This window comes from Chrysemys picta, chromosome 5 (assembly GCF_011386835.1).
Source record: "Chrysemys picta bellii isolate R12L10 chromosome 5, ASM1138683v2, whole genome shotgun sequence".
NCBI classification, from domain to species: domain Eukaryota; kingdom Metazoa; phylum Chordata; order Testudines; family Emydidae; genus Chrysemys; species Chrysemys picta.
In genome coordinates, this window is record NC_088795.1 from 13,968,778 (window position 1) to 13,985,929 (window position 17,152).

General features: G+C 43.1%; 1 protein-coding gene across 11 annotated transcripts in view; it reads right to left on the bottom strand.

The window, feature by feature from the left end:
* SLC4A4 (solute carrier family 4 member 4) overlaps positions 1 to 17,152 on the bottom strand; it is a 253,723-nt gene that overhangs the window by 83,119 nt on the left and 153,452 nt on the right. For all 11 annotated transcript variants that reach the window (XR_010601212.1, XM_042856335.2, XM_065595954.1 and 8 more), the window contains one exon: positions 4,892 to 5,049. Coding sequence is in view for 10 of the 11 variants with exons in the window: in XM_042856335.2 (XP_042712269.1) it covers positions 4,892 to 5,049 (158 nt within the window). In the remaining variant the exon portion in view is untranslated. The remainder of the gene's footprint in view (positions 1 to 4,891; positions 5,050 to 17,152) is intronic.

The window sequence follows — 17,152 nt, forward strand, 5'->3', positions numbered from 1 at the left end:
GGGATTTCTCTAAGGGTTAACGGCAGTTACTTCAGAAAAGGGTGGTGTTTTCTGGTTTGTATCGCTGTTGCTATTTATCTTGTTCCCTTGATCAACAGAGTGATTGCACATGCCTCCTTAGCGGAAGGGAAAGGCCAGCTGGGTTAGTTTTCCCATCAGAAACCGATGGACGCTGGACTGGACACTGCTTGATGGCTGGGGCGCTATTTGTTATTGATCTATGGGAGAAGGAAATGAAGACTCCAGACAGGTGAAGTCTTTTGTTTTTCCCTCCTTCACCACACATGATGATTCATTGTTTGGGCACCTTATCAACATGCCACCCAGCCGGTTGCTTGCCTGGTGTTATACAGAAGCAGAGACTGAGAAATGTAAACCCTTGTTGCCAAGAGTCAGGATTCCCCAGAGAATGCCCCAAAGCTGGAAAAGTTTGAGTGAGCCGCAGTCATTGGGACGAGGCTGATATCCTGAACAATGAGCAAGACACACAGATTGTGTCTTCACTTAAAAAAAAAAATCAGACCAAAGAAAAGGATGATCTCGTTATTAACCAATTAATTGGGAGTCTGGAGATCAAGGCTCAACTGCCACAAGCTTCTTGTCTGACTTTGGACAAGTCACTAAATTTCAGTTGAGGTTTCAAGGCATAATAATGGTGCAGAATCACAGGTTCGACTATGCAGTTCTGTACTGATAAACCCCGCCCACATACCCTTAAAACTCCTCTCTTGGTGTTTCTTTACCTTCTCCCCCATCTTGATGCTGCAGATGGGGGAGAGCTCAAAGTAATCTGCAGAATTTTAGTCTAGAAGCTTCATTAAGACCCACCCAAGTCATTAGCGTAAATGTGGTAAATAAGTGCTTGTGAAAGTGAGAAATTCTTAGCACTGTAGACTTAAAATTAATTATTAGAGACCAAAATGAGCAGAATAGACACGATTTTAAAAGCCTGGGAAATCCAATCTGTAATGGGCAGACACAGCACAGGGTGAAGGGCCAATGATGCCTCATGGAAAACTTTGAAAAACATTCTATTGCAAAACAGCTGTACTTACACTTCCTCATGTGGATTTCAATTCCCCTGTTCTTTAATGCCAAGGATGGTAAGATGGCATAAGAACAGGGTCTTTGTTCAGTCAGAGCTCATGGGCTCTTGCTTCTTTCTTTTAAACAAAGATTCTGTTTTCATGTAAATATTCTTAGTAACGAAGCCTAGGCAGAGTGATTTTTAAATAGAAAAATCTTTCAAAGATTTCCATTAAGCATCAGCTGCTCTGTAACTAAACATTATTCTGAAATCAAAACCAAACAACAATTAGAGGCAATAAAAAAGGGACTACAGAGCCATCAGTCTGCCTGATACAGTCTAAATAACCCATACAGTAAAATGTGTTTGTTCTACATTTCCAAAGCAACATGAAGAAAAGGAATGAGGATGAAGGGGTGCACAGAATATTATTAGCCTTTCACCCTTTGGAGAGCTCAGTGCAAAGCTTACCTCTAAACTATAGGATGTTGGTGCTTGCATCCTCCTCCTCAACAAATGCCGCCCCACCCCCTTGAAAAGTCACAGCTGATATGTTGTCCATGGGAATCAAGATTCATTTGCTTTGAAAGTGGAAGCACCAAGATGTCTAACATACTTTTCTGAGTAGCCATGTTATGTCATCTTATTACTAGGAGCTTTTTCTTTTCCCTCGCTTTCCCCCAGGTTATTTATGACCTTCTCTACTGGAGTCAGACCTCAGTTTATGCCCATATAGCAGGATCCAGCTCCCATCAAGTTCCTTGATGCAGGATGAGGCAGGATCCTTGATTGTAAACTCCTTGGGGTTTACACTTGTGTCTATGAAGCACTCAACATATTTATGGATGCTCAAGAAAAATAGGCTAATTAATTAAGAGCATAAGAAGCAATGAGTGGGTCACCTGGTAAATAAATTTCCAATTGTAACACTACGAAATTATACAGACACCCCAAATAAACCATCGCTCACAGTTCTACACCAACATTTTCAAATCTGGGAGCTTAAAATTAGGCTTCTGACTCCATGTTTAGCCCCTAAATAGAAGTGGGCTGATTTTTAGAGGCACTGAGCAGCTGCAGCTCCCACTGCAATCACCAACTGGTCTCAGGCTGCAGTAATCCGTACCCACACTTGAAGTCAGTGAGGGTATGTTTGCACAGCAATGTAAGTCCAGATAGGGTTACTTTGACTCGGGTCTGTGTACTGCAATATGGACACCAGTGCCCTAGGTTCGAGATGGGTCAGAAAATCCTTAACCTAAGGTTAAAACGCGATGAAGACGCTCAAGCCTGGGGTTCCCTGACGCCTGTCAGCTGACTCGAGTTCCACTAACCCTAGGCTTACATTGCTGTGTCAGCACAACTGCAGCCTAACTCCTCAAAAAAATTAGGCCACTTTATGTAGGAGACTAAATATGGCTTGAGGAGGTCTAAGTTTGAGCACCTATATTTGAAAGTTTTGGCTGCGGTCTTTATCAGATAACAGAACAAGGGAAACCTAAATTTAAAAAAACCAGAAAAGGTTCCACCTATTGCACCTTTTAGGATTTGCGAGTTCTGAAGTACACTTTACAGCAGACATGTTCACTGCACAGGGAGGTTAAAACAAATGACTGAATGATGAGGTAGTCCATCATAGCCACTGTGGGCCCTTCTGGGATTTCCTTTATTGGATTTCACAGGATGCAACCACTGCAAATGGCTCTTCATTCCTCACAGAAGCACGTTAATGAGCCTCCCTACTCTGATTACAGCTAACATTTGGTTTGGAGGTCAGCAAATGGATAATAATATTTCCTGGAAAAAATGTTAACATGGAAGGATGTATTGTTTTCAATAAACTCTGGAATAATTTCATGAGGTTATTAAGCTTTTCTATATCCAACTTCTCAGCTCTCACTACCAGAACAAAGGATGTCTAATTTTACCTCTACTGAGAAACAATCAGACATGTATTAAAAAAGAAATAAGCAGGATCAGACTAGTGACTGCAGTACTGAAATGTACAGCAACCAGTAATGCTGAGACAGCAAAAACAGTTATTGCTAAAAATAATCCACCCTATTTTTTTCCAATGTATTCTTTAAAAAATACTCCAAAATATAAATAAATTAAACATACGCAAACATTTCTTAGCATTTCCATTCTAATGCTCCAGTGAACTAGACTTCAGACATGCACACTGCACCATGGTTAATAAGCAATGTTACCCGAACATCAGACAGGTCAATCTTTTTGAGCCCAGTTCATGACAATTACTGACAAGTTGCCACTTACCCATGATTATTTAACTTGAATACGGGCCATTTTGATTCTGGTGTATTTCTAATCTTAGTCATATAAGTTTATAAACTTTAGACCTGTGGACTTTTGACAAATTTATCTTCCCATATCAGTTTTATCTTGTGCCTTAATAGTTTGTTATTCTTTGCTCAAGTAAGTACTTTATGTCTCCTCTTATGACGTTTCATATTTTATATATATATCCTCAAACTTTCTCAGCACTGTGCAAATATTACTTTCATCATATAATGGATGCACATTAAAAAAATTTTTAATGTTCACGTAAAAATAAGTATTGGCACACTAATACTTTAGAAGTTATTAGGACATTTCAAACTCAGTATTTACAATGTAAACTAAATCTGTAAATTGATATTAAAACAAGTGTATGTTGCCAGGTGCTAATATGTAATGGCATTAAGTAGTAATTGTATATATATACACACAGTAATACCTATATTACAGTAATACATATTAATGAAGCACCTCTGCTAGTGAGGTGGAATTGAAAAAGAACATTGTGATTTAACTGAAATTCAATCTGTATGCAGCCTGTAATTCTTTTCATTATAACTTCATTATGCTTCACTGGTAGTTTAAGTACATTTTACTATATACTTTTAATACTAATTACTTTCATGATTTCTGTCTAGAACACACAAAAAATGCAGTACATGTATCTAAGGTTCTACACTTTTTTAAACTGACATTGCCATATAATGCATAGAGAATAAGTATGTAACTGCATAATTAAAGACTATTGTTATGCATATGAATAGACCTTTAACTGTCATATATTCAATTTTGTGAGTTAATGGCCCTGATACTGCCAATGTTTATGCATATGCTTTATTTTAAACATATGAGCAAGCTCATTCACATACTTGAAGTTAAGTATGTTCACATTTACAGGATCAGGCCTTAAATTTCTAACACAAAAAGGGACATGGTTACTTTAAAAAACAACAATACACTTCCGCCTGAAAAATCTGCACTCCTTGTAATAACAAGCAACACCTACAATGACTATTATTGAAAGATTTTGTACAATTTATTCACTTTTTATATAGGATAGCACTTTTCTTTTCTTTTTTAATAATGCCAGGATTTCACCCTTTGCATCTTGTCAGTTTCACTGTCCCCCATTTATTTTTTAGGGTTCTTTGAGACAACAACAAGGGAGAGAAAAGCATTTTTAAGAGGAAGAAAATGTACTTATAAAACCAGAAAAAATACCAGGGAATTCAGGGATGAGTGTAGTACTTCCTTCCTCCCCCCAAACCGACTAGAGTTCAAGTTAATAGTGTCCCTTTAGTGTTACATTAATAAGTGTTTATGTATATTCATAGATTCATATTTTTATAGATTAGGTATTACAACAAATCCAAGATCTCAATTTGACTGAGAAACAGCAGGGGTGATCTGTTAGCTCAGTTCTGATAGTCTTGGTAAAATATATAAATCCACTGCAAGTTGCATTATGGAAAGCAATGGAGACGGTTCCCTTTTGGAATGGTGTCATTATTTTAAAGGTGAAAACACTTTTCTGATTCATGTTGCATGTGGGGGAGGCTCTCTTACCGGGTAGGAACGGGGACTTCAGTCAGAGCACCCAGCATAACTGCCTGCTGCAGCCGGACGAAGGCAATGAAAGGGTTTTCCAAGAAATCTACCTCACCAACCAACACATTGGAGGCCTCAGCATCACGGGGCAATTTCTTCATAAATTTATTCTTCAGCTGTGGCAGTGAGAAGAAGGGTGGGGGGGGAAATGGTTAATTAGGCAGATTAATATGAATACATAATCAAACTAATCCAATTTTAGCCCCTCTCCTGTAACACTTCCATGATCTTAAACATCCACCTGAACGTATCACTAACACTTCTTTGCAGCCAATATCTAATATAGCCATGTTATTTTATTTACTGGAATATAGACACGTACACTGTTCTTTGTATGACCCACCCCGCCCCACTCACAACTGTCAAGCAGAGGTAAGACTGGGAAACCCCCTCCCCGCCCAGTGGTAGTATCGTTCCCCCCACAAGCTAAAAGAAGTCAGATATTTTTCCCCAATAAAACAGTTAGCAATGCTACCATTAGGGTGGAGAGCCAAGATGCTACTGGATTAATGGGGACAGGTCATGCCTCTTTTGGTTATAGTTTCTCTGAACTTCTAGTTTCAGGAAGACAGCATTGCATCAGGTCACCTTCAAGTTTTCATTGCAACCATAAGGGTTAGAGACTTAACAAATGACACCCTACGTTCTGCGGGATCGGATGGCACCAATGGGGACTACGGCCCATTTCTACCTCTTTGTAGAACCAGTCAGTATTTGCATAGTATATATTCCTCTGTCCTTTGCACAGTGTGAAAGCGTTAATGGAAGGATGGAGCACTCTATTAGCCTACCTAGGACTTTTAGCAGCAGAGCTGTGATGTGGATAACCCAGATTTCCCCAACCCCATCTTTCCAGAGCCATCCCATTCACTGACCCACTGGGAGCTGTGGCAACTACTGCAGGAGTTTTTTGTAACAGCTCTGCTGGTCCCCAGCCCCTAGGGTGGAGTACTGAAGCAAGCAGGAGGCTAGCTGGCAATTGCCCTCCACTCTCCCTAATGCCCTCTGCGGTCTCAGTGCAGGGTAGAGAATAGCGAAGAGGCAGACGGGATGGGAGCAGTTGTTAGAAGCAGATAGTGCAGCACAACTTATCCTATGGGGGTGGGGGAGGTGGGAAAGAGATGTGGCCTATTTCCCCCATGACTTAAAGGGACCGAGAAGAACAAAGGTACACTCAACTCTGGGGAGGGAAAGGGTGCAGGGACCAGAGACATTAACTCTGGGGAGGGAGCAGAGGTAAAAATGGGGAAGAAAGCAACGAGTGAGAATTTGAGAGAGGAGAGAAGCAGGAGGACTGGGTGGGGGAAGGCAGAGCAGGAGAAAGATGGGGAGGGATTCATGTGTTCCCATGGGATGCAGAGGAGGAAAAGTCCCATTCTATTGACGGAAGCGAGAGAAGGGGAGATGTCTCATGCAGCTATTCAAACGCCTGCCATTCTCCCCCAGACACACCAGAAAGGGGGAGCAAGCCCCTGGCCCTTCCTCCAATGAAGACCCAGATTACCAGTTCTCGAATACAGGTTGGCTAGCGAGGCTGGAGGATCAAACGTCTCCTGCGCATGTTGCCTCAGCATCCAAACTTCTAGCTATTAATCCATATCCCAAACTTTTGGAGGATCTGCAAACAGTCCTATTAAATCACATACTAATAGTGACTCCTCGCTCTTCTACAGCGAGTCTCAGCAGTAGATTTACAACGGAAGTCAGTATCAGTATCCCCATTTTGCACCCCAGAATGCACATGAAGCCCTCTGGGAAGCCGAGGTGAACCTGCTAGAGATGGCAGGATTAACATTCACAATACTCCCACCTCCCCCACAACTGTTGTACTATCCTGTTGTGGTCCCTGTAATGCAAAACTCCTGCAGCTCCACCACTGGAAACGAACCAACGAACCAACCAATCACACACTTATTTATTTACCCACCCATCCAGTAGTGGAGCTGCAGGAGTTTTATAATTTTATAAATATATAATTTGGAAAACAGTTTAGAAATTATCATATCATGAGACGTTTTCCTGAGGCTTCCGTTTTTTCAGGTGATAATTCCATTCACATGATGCAGGAGGGTTTATTTATTTATTTAAGGTAGAGCCCACAGTGATGCCTACAGTTAGGGCTGCCTAATCATCTCCCCGATGGAGTCTTCTTCGGTTGTTTTCAAAATTTCTCAACCATTTGCCTTTTGATCTGAGATTTGCAGTGTTTAGTCTCAGCCCAAGAGAGACCATTTTGCCCCCAGAGAGGCACAGGTTCAGCAAAAGCTACTCTTGATAATTGGCAGAGATGTGTCCCCCTGAGATCCCCAGCATGCCCTTTGGAAGCCCAATGAAAATCTGTTTGCATTTGGATGAATAAAAGGCTTTTGGAAACACACACTTTTCCCCCACCCCCCTTTCACATGTTAACAGATTCACTCACTAACAATCTCCCAGCATTCTGTTGGCATAACACATGCCAGAGTGAATCCACCGAGCAGAATTTCTCATTTGATGTGCAGGCGAGTATGGAATATTATCTGTGAGGGTCCGCGCAGAATTACAGATGATATGCAAAGGTGTGTAAGTCAAGGCGAGGATGGAAATGTAGGGGACAAGACCAGCTAATCCATTAAAGATCAGCCATGCCTACCCTCAATGAATTCATGTACGTTACAAAACAAAAATTCAACTTGTATTTAAGTGTCTACGTGACAGTGATCCCAGATATTTAAAAACAAACTGTACATAACTATTCTATCTAAAAGGAAGCAGATGTTAGGCAAGGACTGTTGTTCTTCCCCCATCCTTACCCTAATAATAGACACATTTCCCTTATTCCTGCCACATTATTTAAACATGAAAATAAACACAGCCCAAACCCTATGAAAGCTACAGATGTCATTGCAGGTAGTACTTTAGCTGTGCAACTAAAGTGTCCCCTGATGCTTCCATAACCAAGCAGACATCCATTATTTCTTAATCAAGCCATCACAGTTAATGTTTCATCCCACCAGAACAACTACCAACTTGATGGACTCCATTCCCCCCTTCCTCTGGCTCAGAATACCTTCCTCTCTGAACCAAACTTTGCATGGAAGTTTCAAGCTAAATAAATACACTGTTAATGAGGAATATGTACTTCGAGCAACCATAACCACCACTCTGGCAAATCCTCAACTGTTGTGAGTCAGTGGCGCTCTACTGACTTCAGTGGAGAAATTCATTTTAATGGAGCTAAGACAACACCAGTGAGGATCTGGCCTCACTGCCTCCCAAAAGCCCCAGAGTACATGTGAACAGCATGTTTTAATATTTATAAACAGGAAAACATTAAATGCACAGGAAAAACATGAGGCATATGCTAATTCCCCAAACCAAATCTCTGCTAGTTTTAAATTTAGGCTGCTAAATAATTCCCTGCTTGCTAAAGCAATGCTAGAAGAATCAACACATACACAGGAGTCAGGACATGCTCTGCTGAGGTCGTCAAGGAATTTTCTCACTAGCCAGGGTTGGATTTCCAATTAAGCACTGTAGGCACATGCCTAGGGGCGCCTAAAAGTTGAAAGTTTCATTTTTTACGGAAAACACGAAGCTCAGCTGTAGGTGGGGGTGCTGAAGATGCTGTGCCTAGGGGCGCGAAAGGGGTAGATTCTGGAAGGCTTTACATTGCCAGGAAGGGGTGGGGAGAGGCAGTGAGCAGGGTCCACTGGTGCATGGAAGCACAGCATTTCCTGTAGGCTGGCCCTGAGGAAAATCCAACAGGGATAGACCTGCTGCTGGGTGGAGGAGCAGGCTCAGAGACTCAGTGCCTCTGATCAAGCAGCACGAAGGAATACCTGCTTTGCAGGTCTCCTTCTCCAGGCAACATGCTTTCCTCTCCTTAGCACACAGGACATCAAACCTATAAGAGACCTCAAACCCCATCTCTCTCACAGTGATTCCATCTCCCCACGGAGGAGTCATGAGGAAATCAGAGTGGCTCAGGAATCAGGACCTGTGAATTGCTCCCAGTGGGGCTGTGCAACAGAGTTAGCAAAGCCACCTTTAACGAGGCGGATTTGAAACTAGTTTGTGCACTAGTTTCTGGGGAGTATCAAGCTGGAGGTTATCAGTACAGCAAACACTGAAAGGCTTGTTAGTATTCATAACCAGTGTTTTCTCAACTTCTGGGGTAAGGCGCATTGCTGTGCCTCCCTTTACAGGGATGTCAGACATCAGCAATGGTGGAATCGGGAATGGTCTAGTTATTACGTAATCCTGCCTTGAGTCCAGCAGACTGGACTCTATGACCTGCTGAGGTCCCTTCCAGTCCTACACTTCTATGAGTCTAGCTACACCAGTACAAATGACTCTAATGTTGCCAACTATACCTGGCGTGTGGATGAAAGTATTAAGATGTCTACCTTTCCATCAATATCAAGGGTGCAGAAAGACCATCTATGGTGAGACACAGCATGCTGATAAACATTCTCCAAGCAGATGTTTGCTCCCTAGGGATGGAGGTGCCTTTTTAAATGATCCTGAAGGCATGAACAGCAAACAGGATCAAAGTAAATGGACCATTACTCTCTGAAAAACAACCATGCAATTGGCACATGAAACTGCCTAAGTCACTGTGGGATCATATTGCTAAAACTTTCATCCTTCCTTGTTCCAGATCTCCAGTTCCTTTATCACCACCTCACAAGGTTAAAATTTAGGCTATTCAAAAAACAAAGCAAAACAAAACTTTTCTAATAAAGTCAGTTAAACTTAGAGCAATGTAGCTACCTTACTCTACTATGTCATTTATAAAACTCAGGCATTTTAATAGCAAGAGAATGAATTGTTAAGGACATCATCGATCTTGTACTAGCCACATAATAGAGGTGTTATTCCCATTACTTAGGAATATGCATAATCACAATACAAGGGGCCTGATTCTCCACTGCCCAGCCCCTTGTGTAGTCATGGTACCACAGTGTAAAGTGGGTGTAAAATGCTACCAAGTAAGACTTTACACCCATTTTGCACTCACTTTCCCCAGGGGTACATAACTATGCCAAGCGTTGGGCAGTGCAGAATCAATCCCAAGAACCTGAACTCTGACCCATGTAAGCAGGGCCGGATCCAGCTTTTTTGCCGCGCCAAGCGGCGAAGCGAAAAAAATAAATAAAGCCGCAATCGGCGGCACTTCGGCGGCAGCTTTACCGCGCTGCTTAATTCTTCGGCGGCAATTTGGCGGCAGGTCCTTCCCTCCGAGAGGGACTGAGGGACCCACCGCCGAATCGCCGTCAAAGACCCAGACGTGCCGCCCCTTTCCATTGGCCGCCCCAAGCACCTGCTTCCTTCGCTGGTGCCTGGAGCCGGCCCTGCATGTAAGGGCCAGGTGGTGATTATGTTGTGCATCACTAAGACAATGTCCTTTATGTTGACGGGATCTCACACCCGAACACAAGATGCCAAGGGACAATGAACAGTGACTCTCAAGTTATACCAGGAACCTGGAAGTGTTGATAGGGGAAGATCCTGAAGGAATCACACATGACACATGCCTCCTGGCTATATCCTGACTCAAGGTAATTTTCTAGTGAAGACAAGCCCTAAAGTTTAGCCTACAGAGCTAACCCCACCCCAGGGTCAGATTGTGCCCATGCACACACGTGTGTACGTATTAGAGAGAGAAAGAATACTTATACATTCTTCATATTTTCTCCTATTTCCAATGCCAAAAAAAGTTGGTTTCATTTACAATAATGGTCACTGCTGACGGTTACATAAGGGGATAATCACTTTGGGGCAGCCCCAGAGGTGGAAACCCTGTTTTCTGATCTGATCAGAAACAGGGAGAAAAATTCTGGTCTTTGCATTTAATCTAAGGTTGGGTAAGCAGAAGGCCTGTCCTCAAAGGTGCTTTTAAGAACACTGGCTGCAGTCAGCATAAGCACAGGGAAAGCCTAAAAGACAGGAGCAGTGCTAGATGAGGTGACATAGGGTTAAGACACCAGTAAGGGAAGAAGTGTTGAGATTTCAGTCACAATCTTAGCAGTGCTTCTAGAAACGCAACAAAGGATCTGTTGTGCTATTGCTCCCCAGTGCCAAAAACACACAGGAGCCTGAAGGGGGTTTAGACGTTTTATTTATGTGTTTCCAGTGATTGTTCTTTAAACAAGACGGGACTGTATCTAAGGTCTTATACTGTGCTCATCACTGTTGTAGCTGAGTGCCGGAGGGACTTCACTAACCAGCTTCTCCCTGATTAGCCAACTGCCAGAGTTATTCTCATTTATGTGTCTTCTCTGAAACTAAAAATAGTTCCTTAGAGCCTGAAGGTTATTCTTCTAATCTCTCCACCTACATCCCATAATTGCACCACACAGGAAATGAGCATACCTACAGCGCAAGAAAACATGCATTGTCTAGGCAACAAAATGTAAGTTGTAGGCTAAATAATGAAGTCAATGTAATCAATTACTTATGACTTCTTAGGTAGGAAAACACTGCAGTAGAAGTCTAATTAAAAAAAGCATCTCTTGGCTGCTTTCCAGTATCTTCCTGGCGGTAGAAATCTACGAGCACAGACTTTGGTTTAGCACTGGACTGCACACACTTCTGCTGCATTTATTAAATTAGCCCAAGAGGGACTCCTGCGTGGCAGGCCTGTACCTGAGCCACTAGTCCTGCTCACCGCACTTCCCCAGTGACAGCAGCAGGAAATCTCATGGAGGAGCACGTCCATTTTCACGTGACTGCTGCCACCGTTGTTCCACTTGGGGCTGTGCCCGTTTTTGGCAAGGGCGAGGCAAATAAAAGAACAACGGGGGTGTGGGAAAGCAATGGGAAGTGCAGAAATCAGCACACGCTGGTAGTATGGCCTACTATGCAGCCTCCCAAATCAGTCGGACACCAACCCGTGCTGACACGCTTTTCCAAAATGCTCAGTGTTGGTCTAATTTTGATTTTTACCATCCACTTCAGTGGCAGTCGAGATAGGCCAACGCTGAGTCCTTTTGACAATCTAGCCCTTTATATTTACTGCTGCCCTTAGCAGTTTTGAGGTTACTGTGAAATAACATAAAAAAAAAAAAAGAGGGCGATTATAGGCACTGCATGGTAGTTCACTGAATTTGTAGGCAAGAGAAACCCAGACGTATAATAAGTCCCAATAAGTCTGGGGAGGCTCCATATTTGGCAGACTGGTACCGAGGTTAGGGAACAGAGGCAAGGGAGGAGATACTGCTCAAAAAACAAGCAATTGATAACATGAAAGCATGCTATGAATCCCTAATTAGCACTATGTAGTCCTTTTCAAGTGCTGCTCCAGAAAGTAGAGAGATTGAAAAAAAAAAAAAAAAGCAGATTTACGCATTCTGCTCAACAGTAGGAACCTGAGGGTGAAATCCTCGTCTCACGGACTTCAAGATTTCACTCTCAGGGTACGTCTACACTGCAGTTAAACACTCACGACTGGCCTGTGTCAGACGATTTGGGCTCCCAGGCTCCAGACAGGCTGAATGTGCACATTCCCTTGGCTAGACTCTCAGGGTAAGAATCAATAATTCCATCAGGGGATGGCTGGAAAACGGAGCAATAGTTTGTCCAGGGCACTGGGACTGAGAATAAGAGACTGGGCTGTGATTGTGCTTCAGCAAAACAGCACGCATTAAAGCTTTGCTGAACAGGTTAAGCCAGTGGTTCTCAACCAGGGCTATGCAGAGGTCTTCCAGGATGCACATGAACTCATCTAGATAGTTGCCTAGTTTGACAACAGGCCACATTAAAAGCACTAGCTAAGTCAGTGCAAAGTAAAATTTAAAATAAACAAAATGAAAAAAAGTCAGCAATTTTTCAGTAATAGTGTGCTGAGATACTTTTGTATTTTTATGTCTGATATTGGAAGCAAGTAGTTAAATGAGATGAAACTTGGGGTTACGCAAGGCAAATCAGACTCCTGAAAGGGGCACAGTAGTTTGGAAAGGTTGAGAGCCACTAGGTTAAACATGTGATGATTTAGTTGTGGATTGGTCCTGCTTTGAGCAGGAGGTTGGACTAGATGACCTCCTGAGGTCCCTTCCAATCCTAATCTTCTATGAGGCTAAGTGTTTTGCTGAATAAAGATACACATGCATTTCAGTTTAAGTGCTTTGACAAGTCAGAGCCTAGGTGAGGAAGCTCAAGGCCTGAGCCTGGGAGGGTGTGTCATTTTGGTGCCTCAGGCCCATTTATCCTTAACCTACTCTTTAAAATGAAAGTACCGTGAGTGAAGAGATAGCTGGAACAGAAAACGTGTTAATAATGAGCTTCGCAGCAGTGTGCAAAGCTTCCTCTTAGTTCATTTGTGGCAAGTTAAACGATGGGACAACTGCAAATTGGTGCTTACAATCCATTTTGAACCACTCCCCCAAGCAGCTTCTAAAAAGATCCATGTCATCAGCAGAAACAGCATAAAAAAAAAAATCACAATCATAACCACTCCTGCTACTTTTTCTGCGCACCGCTAAATCGAACACGTTCTTCTGATCTGACCACTGATGTCATTAGACAGCCAACATTTTAACACTGAACTTCTAGGCACAGTCAACTAGAAAAATCACACTTCCACTGGACATATTTTTAACCAACTATTGTTAAAAGCCTCCCCTCCAATTACAGGAAGTGAAAGATTAATGAACAAATATTATTTCTATTAGGTCAGTTTGTTTACTATGTGCATCTGATAGCACTACATATCTCGTCGGCTTGACTGTTTTGGTGATGACCAGCTATACTTCCTACCTCTTGTACTAGCACAAGGCTATCATGGTTGTACCCTCCTCAGAGCCTGAATGTGCTTGCCAGCAACACAACAGCAGAGACGCTGCCTTCCAGAGAGGCAGGATAACCTTCTTGTGGTTAAATCAGTGATCCAGAAATTAGAAGACCTGGATTCAATTCCCTGTTCTACTACACATTTCCTGTGTGACCTTGGGCATGTCAATTTTTGTGTGCTTCAGATCCCCCTCAGTAAAATACAAATAGCATCACTGCCTCTCTCCTACCTTTTGTCTGTCTTCTCTATTTAGACTGTAATTCCTGGGGAGGAAACGTACAGTGCCTAGCACATGGGGTCCTAAATTCAATTCTCATATCTCCCACTCTGGCACTAATAAATAGCCACCACAACAGTGAGGTTTCCAAGTTTCGGGTCAGCACAATAAGTGCATTTCCCAGAGCCCTGCATGGAGCAAGTGGAGTCAGTCAACAGTTTTCTTCACTCTCAGTGAGGGGACCTAATGCCTCCCATCCCAGCCACGTGCACCTGGCTGGAGAGTGGGCCAGATGAGCGCTCTTAGCTTCTCAACTCCTGCGTGGCACTATGGAGCACTGGGCACCCAGAGGGAAGGGGCAGCAAGATGGTGGGGCTTCATTTCCTGGCATTTGTCTGCCGGTCCTGGGAGGGTATTGGGAAGCTGAGGCCTTACCTCAGTGCTGCGGCTACTGACAGTGCCAGTTGGCAGGAGCGTGTGCAGGGGGAAGCTATGCCAGTTGGAGGTCGGGCGGCCCCAAGCACATTTGGAGATACTGATCTCACATTTGCCTTCCCATTCTGTACTGGCAACTTAACTGGTTTGAAATCTAGCACTGTCTGTCTGTGTGTCTAAAGTACTTATATGGAACCGTTGCTGTAGTGACACAGGTGGTGGCTTGGGCTAGCCACCCGAGAACAGACCCAGTAGTCAGGTGGCTAGTCTGTGCCACTGCCTGTACTGCAGCATCCACACTGCTATTTTTAGCACACTAGCTTGAGCAGAACTAGCGAGTGTCTGGCCTGGTCTACACTACGACTTTAATTCGGATTTAGCAGCGTTAAATCGAATTAACCCTGCACCCGTCCACACAACGAAGCCATTTAATTCGAAATAAAGGGCTCTTTAAATCGATTTCTGTACTCCACCCCGACGAGCGGAGTAGCGCCAAAATCGATTTTATCATTTCGGATTAGGGTTAGTGTGGCCGCAATTCGATGGTATTGGCCTCCGGGAGCTACAAAGGCTAGGAGGCATGCTTCCAGCTGCAGTGTAGACCTACCCTAAGTCAGCGTTTTTCAACAACCCGCCCATGGACCGGCGCTAGTCCCCGGTATTGAAAAGGTTGTGAAACACGGCCGTAAGTGACTTAGAAGCACAAGTCCCCTGGATTCCCCTGCTCTCCAAAAATCACTCATCACTTTTCAAAATCTTGGCCTACATTCTTTGGGGCAGGAACAATCTCTTCCTAGGTGTCTGTACAGCACCCTACGCAAAGGGGTCCTGACTCTGACTGAGGCCTTTGGTGCTACTGCAAAAAAACAAACCAAAAAAACGCAGAAGAGGGGAAGGGACCGCTCAAGATACACTGCTATTCTTCTGTGGCGCCCAGCACATATGAGCAGTATTTCACAGGCTAATCCAGAAGACGACTCTGGGAAAGCAGGAACTTCAATAAATCAGTCACTAACTACGGCACTTAAAAAACCTATACAGCTGAACTAAAACTTTAACTGGAGAACCCCCTCAAGCTGAATTGAGAAGCCCTTTAGCTAATCACATTATTTTAATGACGTTTCAGCTGTTGAGAAGCAGCCTGTAAATAATACTTAGAATTAATCTTAAGAAGAGCCTGTTTGCACGTGTTTGTGTATTAATATTTGATCACTTCTGGCCTAATGAGAAGCTGCCAAATAAAAACCTTTGTCACATGAGCTAAAGTCAAGGTAAACCACACCACCAGTTGCAGAACAACTGCCAGCAGCTCTCTCAGAAATTCAAGGCTACAGACCTGAGAAAGCTTAAACTGGTTGTTCCTTTGTGTGCTGCATTGATGCCAGATGGCGTCAACAAAATACCTACTAAGCATGCATTTGCATAGGATAACTTGATAGGAATTGTGACTGATGCTTCTTGTTATTGCTACTTGACTTTGGCTACCAGACAAATAGCAAGAGCAACACTTACTGATGATCTCAGCACAATGGAAGATTTCATGCTATATTGGCAGGGCACAACTCGTATTCTCACCAAAATATGCACACGCATTGTACCTGTACTTGCACACATTTTGACACATTTCACTCCCTGCATTTCTCTGCCAATGGGTGTTTTTGCAGTTATACCCTGCTTTGAAAATCTAGCCCCAAACAGAAGCACGAAAGAAAAAAATTGCTGTAAACCTAAGCTCCTGTCACTTGTTTGATCTGACCTAAAAGGAAAGGATCACACATGCTGTCCTATCCTTAACTGTATACAGGCCAGCTATCTGCATGAAAAACCATTACCCCAAGACCCAGCTGCTTTACTGAGGAAAGACAAAAAACAGTTATTCAAGACTGATACCATTGCACAGGGACATGGAAACATTAATATATGTGGCCAGATTTATAACAAAAGCATCAATAAAACAAGATCAGAGATGCATGCTATTTGCAACTCATCTGCTGCAGTAAATTCATGACATGCCTTCCTCCTGTCATCTTTGAAGTGCAGGTTACAGTTCCCCATCCCATTGAGCTAATTTTAGACATCATCACCATTGGAATGACACAATCAAAGTAAACACTACTGGGTTTAACCATCAAGAATGTTGCTTACTTAGGGGAAAAAATAAATAAAAGGAAATTGTATAGTTACAGTGAAGGAACAAAAGCCCAAGAATGTAACCTTGTGGAAGGCATGCTCTGGAAAAGCTAAACTACCAAGGCCAGCTCATTACGCAGAGAGCAAAATTCTACCTTACAGAACACTTTACGCTGACTATTTCTCAGAAACGTGTCCTTTCTCTATCAAGGTCCCGCTGCTTCACTTTGGAGGAAGGGCAGCACATGCAAGCTTTACTTTAGGTCGGATCAAAACTCAGCTCACTGATACAACTACTTGTTTTTTGTAAAAACCCAAGCACTACTTATAGTAACCTTAGATGGACAGAAGCTCCACTTAAAGCAGAGCAAATAAACTGCACTTCACCTTAGAGAAGGTGTTCTGGGAAAAAGTGACTTCACTATGGGCCTGACCCAAGGCCCACTGAAATCGGGAATCTTTCCATTGACCTCGATCGACTTTGGTTTAGGGCCTCCAAGAAGACTCTGCTGTCTAGTCTTAGTGCGTGCTTAATTCCTCACCATCACCGTCACGCTAGCTCCTTGGACCCTATTCTGCTGTCACGCTGATTTTACCATGGTGTAACTCCATTTACTTACACGGAGTTGCTGGCAATTCACACTGTGTGCGTGAGCAAAATCAG